The sequence below is a fragment of the Onychostruthus taczanowskii genome, unplaced genomic scaffold (genome assembly GCF_017590055.1).
Source record: "Onychostruthus taczanowskii isolate IOZ18803 unplaced genomic scaffold, ASM1759005v1 scaffold107, whole genome shotgun sequence".
NCBI classification, from domain to species: domain Eukaryota; kingdom Metazoa; phylum Chordata; class Aves; order Passeriformes; family Passeridae; genus Onychostruthus; species Onychostruthus taczanowskii.
In genome coordinates, this window is record NW_024497297.1 from 669,343 (window position 1) to 686,096 (window position 16,754).

At 56.7% G+C, this 16,754-nt stretch overlaps 1 protein-coding gene across 1 annotated transcript; it reads right to left on the reverse strand.

Moving 5' to 3' along the window:
• Window positions 1–73: 73 nt before the first annotated feature.
• PCDH12 (protocadherin 12) lies at window positions 74–11,117 on the reverse strand. Its single transcript, XM_041417833.1, has 4 exons — window positions 8,077–11,117; window positions 7,560–7,654; window positions 6,268–6,443; window positions 74–1,590 (listed from the first exon to the last, which is right to left on the reverse strand). Exons 1-4 carry the CDS (start codon window positions 10,978–10,980, stop codon window positions 1,226–1,228), a joined length of 3,540 nt encoding a protein of 1,179 aa, XP_041273767.1. The 5' UTR covers window positions 10,981–11,117; the 3' UTR covers window positions 74–1,225.
• Between the last annotated feature and the right edge of the window lie 5,637 nt (window positions 11,118–16,754).

Here is a 16,754-nt window from a genome sequence, read left to right on the forward strand (position 1 = left end):
AACTTTCTCATTTACTCTGCTTTAAATGGTCTGTGTGATTGTCTGATGCTGTGGCTCGGGTGTGTACACACCTGAAGCTGGGAACTGTCACCTCCAGGTACATGGAAGAGACCAGGAGCAGGATACCTGAATGGTCCAGGAGAGCCCAGAAGCCCTTACCTGCTATCCCCACACTACTGCATGAGCCTGTGGGTCAGCGCTGCCCTTCACTTCTCCAGGAGTGCAGAGGCACAGACACCTGTGTGCTTCTTCCTTTGCCACCAATACCTTGGTTTTCCCACCCATGCTGTTATCCCAAAGCTGTCTTTCAGCTCCCAGACAGACAGATCAAAGTGAAAACCCATAAAAAGGGTGAAGCTTGTGACTGAATATTTCAAAACAGTGTTTTCACACTTCCTTTTTCCCAGGTTACCTTTGGCAGACTCCAGCCATCTGGTGTCTGCTTTTGGATGAGGACTGTGCTCCAAAATCCAATGGCCTCCAAGGAGAGAGCAGAATAGAATGGAATCATTAAGGTTGGAACAGGCCTCTGAGATCAAGTCCAACCTGTGATTGATCCCCACCTTGTCACCCAGCCCAGACCACTGAGTGCCACATCCAGTCCTTATGGAGAAGGAAGTGGTGGGCACTTGGAGCAGCCATAGGAGAGATGCCAGTGCTGATTTTGGGGGCTTTTACAAAATGCCAACTTCCCAGTGGCAGAACCACAGAAGCTGGAAGGACCTGTGGGAAACAACAGGCTCATCTCCCCTTCCCCAGTTGCCACTTCAGGCTTTCTGCACATATATTATGTCAGCTCCACTGCTGACGGAGAGGATAGTGTTAGAAAAAAACCAGTTTTATTTAAATCACTGAAACCCTGGAGCCCAGCTGCAGCAGTGTCCGTGACAGGTATTTTCACAGTCTGTGATCACACGGATGTATCTTACTGTGCTGTGGTTCTCACAGCCCCCTTGCCTGGGCCTGTCCTGGGAGGAAAGGGCCCTCCTGCTGCTGGGTGGGATGGGAGGCTGGCAGAGCACTGGGAGAGCAGGGTGGGAGAGGAGGAAGGCAAGGACAGACAGGTGAAAGGTGAAATCAGATGTGGAGAAATTCGATGGGGTGAGGCAAAGGAAGAAATACACCTGTCTAGGCATGGGTCATACAGTGACCCTGCTGGGGCTGGGGATAGGCTTGGGCACCCCAAATCTCTGACCGTTCTCTCCCTGCCACAGCCACCGAGCTGCTACAGCCCTGGAGCAGCGTCCCCCAGGCCGAGGCTGTGCCTGCGGGCCGACAGCTGCCGCAGCAGCCCCGCGCCCGCCTCGCTGTGCACCTGCGCCTTCTGGGACAGGATCATCTCAAACAGGGTGCTCATCTCTGACAGGAAGGTGCTGGCCAGCCTCGTCCCACTGCCACCAGGCTCAGCCCCAGCACCTTTGCCAAAGGTCTCAAAGGTCCTGGGTTTCTCCTGCCTTGCAGCTTCCTCATCCTCGGGGGAGCACGGCGAGTCGGGACAGAAGACGTTGTCCTTGTAGCTGCTGGTGAGGGGCAGGGACAGCCGGGCCACCCACGCTGGGTCTGCAGCTGTCAGCCTCTTGAGGGCCAGCTCTGGGGAGGGACAGCACAGCAGAGAAAGGGGGGGGCAGGGGGAATAAATTGATAAAAATATTGATAAATGAAAATATCTAAAATCAGCTAAGAGGCATGATTGTAAACAGATCACCAGTGACACCACGCAAACCAGCAGCTTTAAAAAGCCAAACAAAATAGAACTGGTTTGAAATTATTGGGGGTTTGGTTTTGTTTTGTTTTTAATATAATAGCCATTAGAATCACTGTGCATTCTCATTTGTTGCAGTCTCAATTGGCACTTCTCTAAATTGTTAGCAAAGCCTGAGAGAGGGAGGGTGTAGGACTGGCTGAAGGGGAGCAGACAATGAAAAGCTTTCCAGGGGGAAGTTTTGGACACAAAGATAGTGGACTTCCCTTCAGGGTCACTCCAGGGTGGGAATTTGCTGCTAAGGAGGCAGATTGAGACCGAAAAGAAATGGGTCACTGTGAAAACAATAATACCAGAATGAAATTCTGGATTATAAAATGCACAGCTGGCTGGTTGGAGACTGGGACCGAACAATTGAGCTCTAAAGTAGTTGTTCCTCTATTGGAAACAGCTGAGGAGCAGGGGCAGCCTGGGCTGGGGGCTGGGGCAGGCTCGTTAGTGCAGCAGTAATTTGATTGTGGCCCACAATGGGCAACTGGAATCACACAGAGGACTCAGGGTATTCCCTGCTGGCAGGGAGGCACAGCCAGGGTGGATTGTTACTGGGTCTGATTAGGGGAATTACACACAAATCTGATTATCTATCTGTGGGAGAGGGAGCTGAAACGACACCAACAGGGAAAACTCTGGAGATGAAACTAGGAGTGATCCAGGCTGACACAATGGAGACCCCAAGAGCTGGGGGTTGCTGCTCCTAAGGAAGCAAGTGCTCTCCAGGGATCTGACTGCAACCTGTCATTATTTTGAGGAGATATGCGCCAGCAGAGGAAATCTTTATGCTTAAAATAGTGTTGGCAAGAGAAGAAGTGATTATAGATGTCCATGAATAAACATCTCCTGGAAAATAAAGGAAGGACCCCATAGCAGGGAGAGCCTGGAATAGCTTCCTCGTCAGACAGCAGGAAGGGGAACAAGGATTCTTGTTTTTTGAGGTCTCTGGTAAACAAGAGTCCGTGCTGTGGTGCACAGAGGCTGCATTCCAGCCCCTCATTGTTCCTTCCCAAAGCACATCCCAGAACATCAGGGAAGTTCAGAGCAACAAGCCAGTTTAGGAAAGGTATTGGGAGCAGCAAAACCTCACTGGTAACAAAACCCAGTAGTCCCAGAGTGGCAAAGGCTGGTGTCACTGTAGTAATAATAATTGTGTGGCTCTGACTAAAAAGTGGCATCTGAAAGGAGGGTCCCCATTCCAATGCTCTTATCCTGCTAATTCCAGAGGGTGGGCAATACCCTGCCACAACTGGGACCTGGGATCTGCAGTCAGTGACTGAGACAAGGCTCCTTCCTCAGCCAGCCAATCAATTGCTCCTTCTTTTCTGGAAAACAACTGCCCTGGCATGGGCTGGGGGTGAGAGCTGGGACTCCAGCCTGGTAAGGAGAGAAGGGCAGGTATATGCCTTAGATTTTTGTTTCATCTGGAGCCCCAAAATTCTTTTGTGTTGCTTCACATCCAGGGTTTCTTTCTGCAATCTCAGTATTTGAGTTGCAGTGACTGTTCCTTGAGACATCACCCAAGTGTGCTGCAGGTTTTGCTGTAAAATAAGCAGTTTTCTCCCCAGTCTGCAAGAAGCCACCCCATTCCCTGAGTATTTGGCTGCCTCAGCTCTGGGGCAAGGCACAACTGGTCTGCTCTCTGCAGGGAGAGCTGGGCTGACGGTCCCATGGCCATGAAAACCTCATAATTAGGTATGTTTAATTTGACCAATAACTCTTTACTGCCTTGTTTTAATGGTGTTTGGGGAGCAGGGGTTGTTTTTATCATCCATAAAGTTCTATCTCTCATCTGCTGCTGGGAATGCTGTGCTGGGCTGCTGGGAGATCAGAGCTAACAGACGGTGCTGCGAGTTCATCCCACAACATCAACAATCCCAGAGCTGCCCGGGATTGCAGTCCCCCACTGGGAACAGCACAAAGGCCCAGCCAGCCTCAGCCAGCTGTTAGGATGCTCCTGAGCACCAGCAGTGCTTCCTTCCTCCCTCTCAGGATGCAAGTCCACGGCTCTGTTTGTGTCTGGGAGAGGGAGGAAGGAGCCCGGCAGCTCCGGGAGCTGTGCTCGGCCGCCTCTGCGGGCAGCTCTGGGCTCCTGGGGAAGGTTTGGCAGCTCTGGAACAGATCAGCCTCTGGAATCCACACAGATCAGCAGGAATCCACACAGCCTCAGCATTCCCTGCTGGCAGGGAGCAGGCTGCCCAGGAAGTGGTGGAATCATCATCCCGGGAATGGGGATGTGGCAGTGGGGACACGGGTCACTGGTGACATGGCAGTGCTGGGGAACAATGGTCTGGGAGGGCTTTTCCACCCCTAATGATCCTGTGGAATTCCAGGACTTTGGCCAAAAGGATCCTTGGACAGATCCAAGGATCACGGGAATGGCACTTCATCGATCACCATAGCTCTGATTTTCTATCCTTGTGTGGGCAGGACTGGATCCAGAGCTGCTGGCAGCTCCTCCAGTCTCTTCTGGGATCAGGGCATGTCAGTGCACCTGGGATGGAGCTGGGCTCCTCTTTGCTCCCTGCTCTTGGCTGCAGGACCTTGGAATCCAAGGAAACTTTTAGGTCTCAGCCTTTCCTTCATTTGCTCCTTACTGGAATAAAAGAGCAGGGAGGCAAAGGGGGAGAAGCAGCAGGTTCTGTCCCAAAGGAAGAGCACCAAAAATGCCGAGCTCTGGAATTCAAACCACCCCAGCAGCAAAGTTCAATGAGTTTCTCTTCTATGGAGGAGCACAGAGGCTCCACAATGAAATTTCTGCTACAGGACATGAGTCAGCCCAACTCTTTCAAATTGAAATGCCAAGAGAGGAGATTTTTAGAACAAATCAATAAAAGGAACATGTAGAAAATGTCAGGCCCAGATGGTATTCACCCCAGAGTGCCAGAGGAACTCAGTTATGAAATTGCCTGGTTTATTAGCTGCTGTTCATTAACTACTGCTTCAAATGAATGCGGGATCAAAGGGAGGGGAGGTGGAAATGGTGACAGGAGTTTTTAAGCATGTGAAGGTGAATCCAGCCCAGGCAGATTCAGAGAAATCCTTCTGTGCAAGGCTCAGCAGAGAGAACCATGGAACTGCTGCTCCCAAAGGAACCACTTGACGTTGTCACATGGGGAATTGCGTTCTGGAAATCTGGAAGGGTTGCATGGAGAGTCCTGGATGACTTTGGACAAGGGTCTGGGGTGCCAAGACAAGGAAATAGCTTCCCAGAGCCAGAGGGCACGGCTGGATGGATATTGGGAAGGAATTGTTCCCTGGGAGGGTGGGCAGGCCCTGGCACAGGGTGCCCAGAGCAGCTGGGGCTGCCCCTGGATCCCTGGCAGTGCCCAAGGCCAGGCTGGACAGGGCTTGGAGCAGCCTGGGACAGTGGAAAGTGTCCCTGCCATGGCAGAGCTGGCACTGGATGGGCTTTAAGGTCCCTTTCAACACAAACCGTTCCAGAATTCAATTCTGTGAAGGCAGGGGTCACCTGAGCTGATGGAACAGCACCAGCCAGGCTTGCAGGGGACCTGAGCTGTGCTGAATTTACAGCCAGGTTCTGTAGGGACTAATATGTGTTAAAAGCTGGGAAGTGAGGGTAGGAATAATTAATCTTCCTCACCAAGGGAGGTCATAAGCAGAGTCCCAGAGTATCTGCTCAACACAATAATAAATGATATGGCAAGGGGACAATGTTGGTGTTGACTCCACTAAAACACCCAAAAGCAGAGGGTTGCTGAAGGACCCGATAATGCTGAGTGCCACGAGCAAAACATGGCTGGTGAATTTCTGTGTCACCAACTGTCAGATAATTGTCACAGGGAACAACAACCTGTCATGTGTTGATGGCTCTCCCTCTACGCAGAGGAGGGATTTGGGAGTTAGAATAAAAAGGACTCAACGTGGAGCTTGGGCAGGACAGGAATGAGGAATACACCAGAAAACCTCCTTGTACCCCCAGTGGACCCTAAACACTGCACAGAGTTGTGGTCACACTTCTCAAAAAATATAAAATTCACAGCAAGTTGGTCACAGGAGATGAAGAGGAAGGAGGACCCAGTGGGGCTCTGAGGGTAGACTACATCTTGAGGGGGTTGACAAGGACACATGTCCACCTTTCTCACTCTGCATGGACCAGGAGACCACGAAGGGAGGGCTCAGGCCAGCATGGGAAGCAGTTCAGCAGCTGCAATGTGCTACTGGCCCTCACCCCCAGCAATGAGAGGCCAAGCTCACGCATCACTAAACCCTAAACCTCAGCAGACACATCCATGGGAGGGAAGAGCAGTCATAAACACACAGAAAAATTCAGTGTGAAGCTCAGCAAGTCCCTTGGCCTGCTACCAAAAGCCTGGGATGGTCCATGCTGCCCCAAGTACTGCCCCTGCCAGAGCCACTCTGGGAGGTGTGATGTGCCCTGGCTGCTGCAGGCCAGCAGAACCTCCTGGATGGGGTTGGTGTGGGTTACCTGAGGAGGTGTCACTGCTGGAGCCCCCCAGCCCCACCCCATCCCAGCAGCGAGGTCACCTCGCCTGCCTGAGGCTCCAGGAGGGTCTCCAGCTCCTCTCCCACGAGCTGCTGCACGGAGAGCTCGAAGGCGCTGTCGGAGTCGCGGTCCCCAGCCTCGCTCTCGCCGTGCCCGCTGTCCTTGGTGCTCAGGCAGTCCGTGTCCAGTCCCGTGTCCAGCCCCGTGTCCAGCCCTGCAGCCCTGCCAGGGGCCACAACACCCAGGTCACTTCAGCCTCAAGAAGCCCTTGGAAGGGTCTCTATCTCCCCAAAATGCCCTGGAGAGGGGCTCTGGGCACCCTCCCCGTGCACCACTCATAGAACCAAAGGCATTTTGAGTGCCCCTCAGTTAATGAGGTTTGGGGGGTTGCTCCACATTTCTTGCCTGAAAGGGTTTTTATCCTTCTGCAGCAAAATCACAGAACCACAGGGTTAGAAGGGACCTTAAAGCTCATCTCATTCCATCCCCTGCCATGGGCAGGGACACCCTCCATAATCCCAGGTTGCTCCAAGCCCCATCCAGCCTGGTCTGGAACATTTCCAGGGACCTAGGGGCATATCCTGAGCAAACAGGGACCTGCTGGCTCTTCCCCATTAATTCAGAGGAGCTTCCCCCTGCAGGACCAGGTGAGGAGCACCCCAGATACCCTGGAGCTGCTCTCCCTCCCTCTCCATCCTCTGCAGCTGCAGGTGAGAAAGGTGGAGAAAGCTGTGTCTGCCCATGACCTGGCCAGGTGGGCACAGGGGGACATGGCAAGGCAGTGATAAAGACTCAGCATCCTCAGGAGTGTGCACCCAGAGCACACAGCATAATTTAACAGGATCACCATGAAGTTCGGGGATATCTTTGGCACACAGCTGGGATATCTCAGTGCCTCCAGCCCTGCTGCAGTTCCTCACTCATCTCCCTCCTGGCACAGGGTCAGGTGTCCCAAACTCATGCTGGCAGACACTAAGAAAGTGTCCAGAGCCATGAGAACATTCATCCTTGTGCTGCTGCCTCCAGAGCTGGGCTCCTCTGTGCTCCTGAGCACCCAGAACCATCGCAGTTCTTGGCAAGGGATGGTTCATGGCCACGGAGGAGCTCAGATGAGTATGGAGGGACCTGCCAAAGGTACCCCAGGAAGGAGGCAAAGAGCAGCTGGATACCACTGGGAGCCAGGACCAGAGGAGCACAACCTGCCCCTGAAGGGAGAACCTCCAATCTCAGGAGATGAGGCTTTTCTTTGTGTGTCTCTGCCCTCGGAGGTTTTGGACTGGTGGGGCTGGAGCAAGGGAAGGGGGAGTGGGGAAGGGAAGTGCTGGGAGCCAGCCTTACCTGCTGCCGTTCTTGGCCGTGTACTTGTTTCCCCTGTAGTTTGTTTTGGGCTGGAACTGGCCCTGGTGCAGCAGGGTGAGCAGCTGGGAGATTTGCTGCAAGGCAGGAAAAGCCTGTTGAGCCCCGGGCTGGCCACTCAAGCTGCTTCCTGTCAGGACGTCCCTCCGAGCCCCCCGGCCTTTTTATAGCGTTTCCTCCTCCTGCAGATGGCTCAGCATCCCCACATCGGGGAAAAACAAGCGCTGGGCAGCCCACCTGGGCCCGAGCTTCCCCTGCACCCCTCCTGCTGCTCCCTGTCCCTGGGATTGTCCCCTTCCCCTGTGACAGCCCCGCTCCTGCCTGTCCTGCTGGGGTGACCCTGCTGGGTGGCGGAGCTGTTCAGCCTACCCAGGCCTGAGGGAAGAGACCAAGCAAAGACCCTCAGGCTGCACATTCCCACCACGCCAGGGTGGGCAGGGCCCGGGCAAGGAAGGACTGGGGGCGCCCAAACTCCGGGAACGCCCGGAGCAGCTCCTACCTGCACTGGGGGCGACTCCATGGCGAACTCCCCGGTCGGGCTCTGCTCCGCCAGGGCCACCAGCGACAGCCGGACCAGGCTCCTGAGGATCTGCTGGTGCGGCTGCGGCTGCCCGGATCCCCCCGTACCCAGGGGCTGCTCGGCTGGCACTCGGGGCTCTCCCATGGGTGGCTTCACCAAGCTCTTGCCGTGCAGCGGTGCCTCCGGGGAGCCCGCAGCCTCCTTCACCGGGTGTTTGGGTCTGTGGGGCTGGCAGGGCCGGCGCTGCAGGACGGGCAGCTCGAAGGTGCCCTGCTGCTCCTCCGAGCCTTTTTGTGTCCTCTGATTCCTCAGGGTCCTGTAGAGAGTGGGGGTGAGGTGGAGGGGAGCCTGCGGGGATCCCCCGGCCGCAGGGGTGGCTGTGTCGGGCTGCTCCTCCTGGCAGGCCCGGGGGGGCTCGGGCTCCCGGGGGCGGCCGCGGAGCAGCGGCACCAGGTGGATGTCGGCCTTCTGGATCTGCCTGTGCGGCTTCTTGAGCTGCTGCTGCCTGCGGGCGTCCTCTGCCTCCCGGCAGTTGTAGGCCATGCCTTCCTTCTTGTCCTTCTTGCGCAGGGACAGGGTCAGCGCCAGCAGCAGCACGCACCCGCCCAAGAGAGCGGCCAGGCAGATCAGCAGCACCACGGAGAGACTGGGCCAGCCGGGATCCCGCGCTGACATCTTGGAGAAGGCCCCGTGCCGCCGGAACAGCAAGCGGAGCCGGGCCAGAGTGTGCAGGGGGGTGTCCCCCTGGTCACTCACCTGGACCAGCAGCTCCCGCTGGCTGCCGGCCAGGCTGCTGGCATTGCTGGCGTTGAGGGACACCTGCCCCAGGAGGGGGTCCAGGATGAAGAGCCCGGCATCATCCCCACCCACCAGATCATACCGGAGAGCCCCGTTGATGCCAGAGTCCACGTCCCTGGCCATGATGGTGAAGAGGAAGGGGTTGACAGGGCATGACACGAGTGTGGAATTGGTCACTGCCGTAGCCCCCTGGGTGCTCCCATTCCCGGGGACCACCCAGCAGCACCCGGTGTCCACATTGACCAGGACAGAGATCGTGGCCACCCCTCCCACCAGTGCTGGCGTGGTGATGATGGGTGCATTGTCGTTCCGGTCAAGCACAGCCAGCCTGATGGAGATGTTGGATGCCAGCTTGGGATGTCCTCCATCCTCTGCTGTCACCAGGAACTCCAGGCTCCTCACCTGCTCATAATCAAAAGCTTGGAGGGCAAAAACATCTCCAGTGATGGGGTCAACTGAGATCAGCCCCAAAGCAGAGGGGTCCAGGATCCTGTAGGTGACTTTCCCATTGGTGCCCAGGTCGGGGTCGGTGGCACGGACAGTGAGCAGGAAGGCAGGTGCTTCACCGTTCTCAGCAACAGCAGCCTCACAGGCAGCCTTCTCAAAGGCTGGGGCGTTGTCATTGACGTCGCTGATGCAGATGGTGAGGTGTTTCAGCACGGCCAGGGACAGGTCCCCCATGTCCCGCACCACCAGCGTCAGGTTGTACTCAGCGTGCCGCTCGCGGTCCAGCGAGGCGTTGGTCAGCAGCGCGAAGCTGTGGCTGTTGGTCCTCTTCAGCCTGAAGTGCTCGTAGCCCTGGCTGAGGGAGCAGAGCACTTGCCCGTTGCTTCCCGAGTCAGGGTCGCTGGCTGTCACCAGGGCCACAAAGCTGTCCTTGGGGAGGGCCTCGGACAGCACAGGCTCCCGCGCGGCCCAGGTGACGTGGACGTCGGGAGCGTTGTCATTAACGTCCAGGACCTTGACCAGGACCTTGCAGTGCGCCGGGATGGGGTTGGCACCCAGGTCCCGCGCCTGCACATCCAGCTCGTACGCATGGGTCTCCTCGTAGTCCAAAGGGAGCCTCAGGAGGATGCTGCCTGTGCGGGCATCAATGCTGAAGGTGCTCAGCACCTCAGGGGGCGCGTGCCTGCTCAGGCTGTACTCGATCTCCCCGTTGGGACCCTGGTCGGGGTCAGTGGCTGTGACTGTCACAAGGAGGGTCCCGGGCTGGGCGTCCTCCCGAACTTCCACCGTCAGGGAGCTCTCTGCAAACACGGGGCTGTTGTCATTGGAGTCAAGGACAATGACTTTAATCACAGCAGTACCTGATTTTGGTGGCTCCCCATGATCAGTGGCTGTCAGCACAAGGTCAAAGGAGGAGTGCAGCTCCCGGTCCACCTCCTTAACCACGACGAGCTCCGCATGTCTCGTCCCATCGGAGCTGGAGACAACCTCCAGAGCAAAGTGCTCGCTGGGGGAGAGGGCGTAGGAGCAGCGGGCGTTGGGGCCAGCATCAGCATCCAGGGCTCTATCCAGCGGGATCCGTGTCCGCAGGGATGCGCTCTCTGAGATCTCCAGCTCCAGCTCGGGCGTGGGGAACCGCGGCGCGTTGTCGTTGATGTCCATCACCTGAACCTCCACGTGGATCAGGGCCGGGTTCTGGGCGGCCAGCACGTCAAAGGACACCCAGCAGGGATCACTGTGGCGGCACAGCTGCTCCCTGTCCACCCGCCCAGCCGTGCTGAGCACCCCATCCCCACTGCCCACATGCAGCGGGAACCTCCCGGGGGTCTCCATCAGCTGGAAGGTCTCGGCCGCCTCACCGCTCTCACCGCCCTCGAAGTGCTCGGCCAGGCTCCCTATGACAGTGCCCGGGGGCACCTCCTCCAGCACTCGGTACTGCACCGTGAACGTGGCCACCTCCTGGGCATCGGCGCTCAGGAACAGGTACCACCACCACAGCGCCGGCAGCCGCAGCGCCGAGCGGCTCAGCCCCAGCACGCTGCTGGCAGAGCCCCCGCGGCCCCGCCGCGCTGCCATGGGCTGTCCCGCCGGCCACCGCATCCCCGGAGAGTCCTCAGGGCCACCGCAGGGCCTCGGCATCCTCTCCCATCTCCAAGGGCCGTGGGCTCCAGCCAGAGCTTGGAAAGGAGGGGAAATCACGACCAGGGCTGATGGCTATCCCCCACACTGCCATCACCGGGGCTCCCCGGGCCGGGACAGCCCGGAGCGGAGGGACCGTCCCCGAAGCAGCCACCGGCCGGCTGGCCGGGCTGGGGATGGAGCGGCCGACATCCTATGGAAACCCCACCTACAGGAAAAGGGAGGACCGGGCTGGTACAATGCCGGGGCGGGGTGGGGGCTCGTGGGGCGGCACGGGCCGGCTGTGAGAGGGATTTCCACACACGAGAGGGTGTGGAAATGCCCTCCGATCCCAGCCTGGGGGGACCGTCACCACTGTCACCTGCAGAGCACAACTGCCCAGAAGGTGGGATTCCTGCAGGCCCTGAACCACCACAAACCTCTTGTGCTTCAGGAAGAGGTGATGGACTCCTGCTCCTTCATTGACCCAAAGCCTTGTTCCCCATGCTTTTACATCTCAGACTTTGACATATTCTCATTTTGTCTAAATCCAAGTGCAATCCCTGCTCCTTACCCTGCCTTTGGAGGGTAATGTGCCCAAGTCACCTTTCCCAGTACAAAGGTGATGATGTCACCCGTTCCAGATGGACACACCAGAATGAGCTGATGAATCAGCAGGAGCATGGCCACATCAAACACAGCCGGGAGGGCACGAGGGAAGGACGGAGGCACTAGCAGACACAGCTTGTGTCCATTCAGGCCTCTCCCCATCCCTGCATCCGTCTGTCCTGGCTGCTCCCTCTCTTGGCATGTGCTCCATCCCAGCTTGGCTCAGTACTGATTTCCCTGGCGTCACTCCTGCACCATCAAATCCCTTCTTGGCCTTATTTCAGCACCTCACCCCGAGCCCCCACCTTCAGGCTGCCCAGCTGTTGCACCGGTATCACCACAGCTGGCCAGCTGTGCACGCACAGGTAGCACAGCCTGAAGGTGTTCCATGCATTCCTCCTGAGCCTGTAGAGCCCCCAGACCCCAGGCTGGGTTTGCTTTGGTCTCAAGGTGACAGAAGGCATTCAGGACAGGGAAGTACGTCTGGAAATTTCCTTGGCTGTTATGGATCATCCTCAAGGTGTGGTTGGAGCCCCACCAGCAACATCATCTTTGTGTCTCCACACCTTCTAGGCAGCATCCAGCAGCCTCTGGTGTCCTGTGCCCACCTCGCCCTCTCCTCCTGCTTTTCCAGCCTTGATGGACATCCCTGTCCCCCCAGCCTATTCCCATCCCTCCCAGCACCCCTCACCGCTCTGGATTTCCCAGGTGAGGCTCTGCTGTCCTCACTTTTCTTTGCCGTGGTGAATTTTGATGTCCCAAAGAGCAGCAAAACCAAAGCCACGCCGGTGCCACGAGCTGTGCCCTGAACACAGCAGGAGGAAGGGATGGTGCTGGAGGGGTGGCCAAAGCCCGGTGCTATTCCTGGGCTCAGCCCCAGCTCCAGGTGACCTTTGCCAAGTCATTTCCCTGCTTTGTGCTCGCACTTCCTCCTGCACAGCCCGGGGCTCTCCCGGAGGGATGCTCCCTCTCACTCCCGCTCGCTCCCGCTGCCCACACGGAGCTCCGGGTGGAGAAGCGGATGTCTAGTAGCCCATGCCCGATTTTGGGAGGGGAGGTGGGAAGGCCACTTCCTTCTGCTGGGACTGTTATCTCTCCACCTCGTGGTTTTTTTTAATGCTTTTCCTTTTCAGGAATGGAGCAGAACAGAAGAACCATGCTGGAAGGGAAAGGAAATAAATATGATGCCCCAGGACTGTGGGGGTTCCCCGAGGAGCCCTGCCTGGGGTTTCCTTCCCCATCACCTCCCAATCTCACTGCAGAACAAGCCACTCTCCCTGAGTGTCCCGTGTTTAACCCATCACTGCCACCACAAGAGGTGAATTCCCCCTGACTCCCTGGCAGCACCCACCTGCCAGACCCTACTTGCTGCCATCCCACCCCTCAGTTGGGAGGATTCCAAACCTCCAAACCACTAATTTTCCTCCCCAAAGACAGGGACCAGGTGGGATTTTAAGTACCAGTTTGTTCAGGGAAAGGCTGGGAGGAGAAGTCACTGTCACCAGGCTGTGAGCCCCCTGAGCACTGTCCCCAGCCTGGCTGTACAGATCCCAGCACTAGTGACAGGTCTGGCCTGCCCAGGAGGAGCTGGAGGAGCTCCTGCATGAATTATTGATGATTCTTCAGGAATAAACCCCTACAGACCAGGCCTGTGACCCCCAGCCATCAGAACATTCCTAGCTGGCAGGAGGATGCTGCAAAAGCATGGCTGAGCTGCAAATCAGTGCTGTGGAGGGAGATGGACAGAGTAAAGCTGCAAGAAAATAGGAAAGAAAAACGGGGTCGAGCTGAGACTTGCCAGAAGCACAGGCACGGAAATGAGATCTGGTGCTAAAAACAAAACGTGTCTCCTCCTGTTTCCTGTTCACACCCCAGCAGGCTCCCGATGTGCTTCAGGACCTCCATGGACGCTGTGGTGGCTACAAACACAAAATACCCCCTCTAAGGTTCAGACTGCACCTGAACCCTTTCATTTAAATCTCAGGAAGAGCCTCAGCTACACTGAATTCTTACAGCACTTCATGCATTCACTGTGTGCAATGCTTCCTTCAGCTCCTGCCCAATGCTGTCAGTGCCCAGAGCGGCTGGAAATGCCATTTTCAGGAATGCCAACCTGGGTCTCTGCAGCTCAGCTGCTCTCCAGGCTCCATGGCAGGGCACAGGCACACTCTGAGCTCCCAGGGGTGCGGAGCTGTGCTGGAGGCACCACTCTCCCTGTCCATCACCTGGCAGAGAGCAGCACCACCAGGTTATTTCAAGCTCCACTGCACAGCTGGAGGTCTTCAAACTTTGTCATTTTGGGCTGACACAGTGCTAGCCTGGGACCAGGAGCTGTGCCACAACACAGCAGGGAGCGGAGGGCAGCTCGAAATGAGAGTGAAGAGGCTTTTTCACATCTAATAATTTTCTCTGATGAAGACAGGCTGAGAGCTGGGGATGTTCGCCTGGACAAGAGGAAGCTCCAGGCAGAACTTGAAGCCCTTTCCAGTGTCTAAGGCCTCCAGAGCTCCAGGAGGGTTTGGGCACCGCTCCCAGGCATGCCTCAGGTGGGATTGTTGGGGTGTCTGTGCAGTGCCAGGAGCTGGACAGGATGATACTTGTGGGTCCATTCCAACTGTGGATATTCTGTGATTCCATGAATTTTCAGCCTTTCAAAGACAGCCTTTGCTCCTCTAGAAGTGTCACTCCCTTTTCAGTGGGCCAACAATCCCTCCCTGAGCATGAGATGCGTGAGGTGCAGCTGCACAAGGGAGCCCAGAGCCTTCCCCGTCCCCAGCTGCCTGCAGGGACCTGCGGGGCTCCTGGGGGCCCTTTCTCTGGAGGAAAGGCGTGAATCCCCCTCTCACACCAGGTACGGAGCTCTGCAAGAGATGGAGGGACCTTCCCTTGGGGTGGCCCATCTCTCCCTGAGCTCGTCCCCATACAACCAGCAGGTGACGCCGGCTGAAGGTGACCTCGCCGTGCCACCCGCTCCAGCCTGGCCCGGGCTGCTCATCCTCCACCACCATCACCAAGCACCCGGGAGTCCTTGCGGGCTCCTCCAGCGCTGCCCGCCCGGAGCTCCCGGTGCCTCCGAGGCCGGGGAAGGCGCAGTCCCGGCGGTGCCTGCGCTGTGCAGTTGGATCCCTCCACCACGAGAGCCCACTGCTGCTCCGCGCTGGGCTCCGCCGCTGTCCCCGCCTGTCCCCGGCGCCGCCCGAGGGGCTGGGGGTGCTGAGCCCCCCAGACTCCCCCCACAGCGGGGCTGCCACCACCCTTCCCCCGGCGGACGGTCCCGGGGGGCTCCGCCGCCCCCAGCCCTGCAGGGAGGCTTGGGCGATGCTGCAGCTGCCTCCCCTCTGTCGGGCACGGTTTTCGGGTGCTTCCCTCGGTTTCACACGATTTTAGGGTGTTTCCCCTGGTTCTGCAGAGTTTCAGGGCGTTTCCCTCGCTTTCACACGATTTTAGGGCGTTTCCCTGAGTTTTACACGATTTTAGGCAACACTGCAGCATCACAGCAGTCTCCCCCAAACTCTGCTGTACCCCCCCCCCCAAACCCTCCTCTGGGGGGGTTGTAGAGGTGCCTCCCCTCCTGCAGGGCAACACCTTAATTAGGGGAGGAAATAAAAGGGGATGCGAGTGATCCCTGATGAGGACAGAGTTAATTACCGATGTAGCAGCTCCTGAAAGCTTCTCCAGGCAAAAACCTGGTTTTGAGCAAAGCAGCTCCTGCCTGCCGGGCTCCAGGAGCTGCCCTGCACTGAGGAGACGATAAGGAGAGTTATTGTTGCTCCGTGCTCATAAAAGAATTATTATTAAGGAGGGGAAGAAAGTTGTAAGTGAAGTAAATTGGGCCAGGCTGGGTGTTTGAATAGACAGGAATAATGTTATGGTAATGTCATGCACGGCTCTGCTGCTCCAGGACCCTGATGTGTTTTATAAAGCCTGGTGCTACAAAAAGCAATTCTGTGAGCAGAGAGAGGGAGAGCTGGCCAAAGAGAAACGAGGAGAAGCTGTAAAAATGATGTTTTATTGTGTGGGAGAAAGCAATGAGTTGAGATCTAACCCTTGATGTCCTTCTGGAGGAGAAAGCTGGCAGCATATTGTCGCTCGCTTGTATGATTTAATTTGCTATTCTAAGTCTTACAGTAATTTCTTTCCTGTGCTCCAAAAGCTTGTATCTACATTTCTGTTTGCAAATGAAAGAACTCCCCAAGGCTGGGGCTTCAGGGCTGGATCTTCCCAGAGTGCAGGGGGCTGCTGACAGGATGGGGGCAGGGGGCACCCAGCAGCACCACCTTCCACTGCCACCTTGATTTGATTTTAGTTTGACAGCCCAAAACACCTGAACAACAGCCCAGGGTGCGCTCCCTGTGCTGCACAGGGTAAGTGATGGATCCGGGCCCTGGCACGCTGTGACATCAATCAGACCTTTACGAGTCCCCAGCAGCTGCAAATCAATAAGTGCCAGCAATAATTACCCATTTTGTCTTTCTCTTTATTAATATTTAGACGTGTTTAATCTTTTCTCTCTAAACATGACGTTTCCCTGCTGTGGGTGTCCTTCAGAGGGAGCTGCCAGAAAAGTTCCTGTTCCTCTAATTAAAGGCTTTGTGCTGGATGGAGCTGCTCCCTGAGCAGGAATGGCACAGCCACCAAAGCTGGGGACAACCCTGCTGCCTCAGCCAGGGCAGGTGACACTGGCTGATGTCCCCAGGAGGAGGGTGCAGCCTCTCTGGGTGTCACAGTGCAGATCTTGTGATGGTCACAAGGGGCTTTCTCCAGCTCTTGGTGGGGGTGACCACAATCTACAGATGTCATTTAAAGAGATCATGGAATGGTTTTGGTTGGAAAGGACCTTCAATCCCATCCAGTGCCACCCCATGCCATGGGCAGGGACACCTTCCACTGTCCCAGGCTGCTCCCAGCCCTGTCCAGCCTGGCCTTGGGCACTGCCAGGGATCCAGAGGCAGCCACAGCTGCTCTGGGCACCCTGTGCCAGGGCCTGCCCACCTCCAGAAAGGATTTCTTAATTAGGAGAAGTCCCTAGAGGTGATTATCTCCTCAGGGGTGCTGTTAGGGATACACATTGCAAAAAAAGTCCTCTTTTGACATGGAAAGTGGAGGAAGACTCCAAGATTTTCAATGGAAATGACAGTCCTTATCTCCTCTAACAAGGTGTGAGAGAGCTGATAATGCCCTATCAG

What these genes read in the sequence shown, in the direction of transcription:
- PCDH12 (XM_041417833.1), bottom strand. Translation starts at nt 10,980, where the DNA reads ATGCCGAGGCCCTGCGGTGGCCCTGAGGACTCTCCGGGGATGCGGTGG. An exon ending in TGGAGTCGCCCCCAGTGCAG is followed by an intron (nt 7,655 to 8,076) that starts GTAGGAGCTGCT and finishes CCTGCCTTGCAG; the next exon opens with CAAATCTCCCAGCTGCTCAC. An exon ending in ACGGCCAAGAACGGCAGCAG is followed by an intron (nt 6,444 to 7,559) that starts GTAAGGCTGGCT and finishes GGCCCCTGGCAG; the next exon opens with GGCTGCAGGGCTGGACACGG.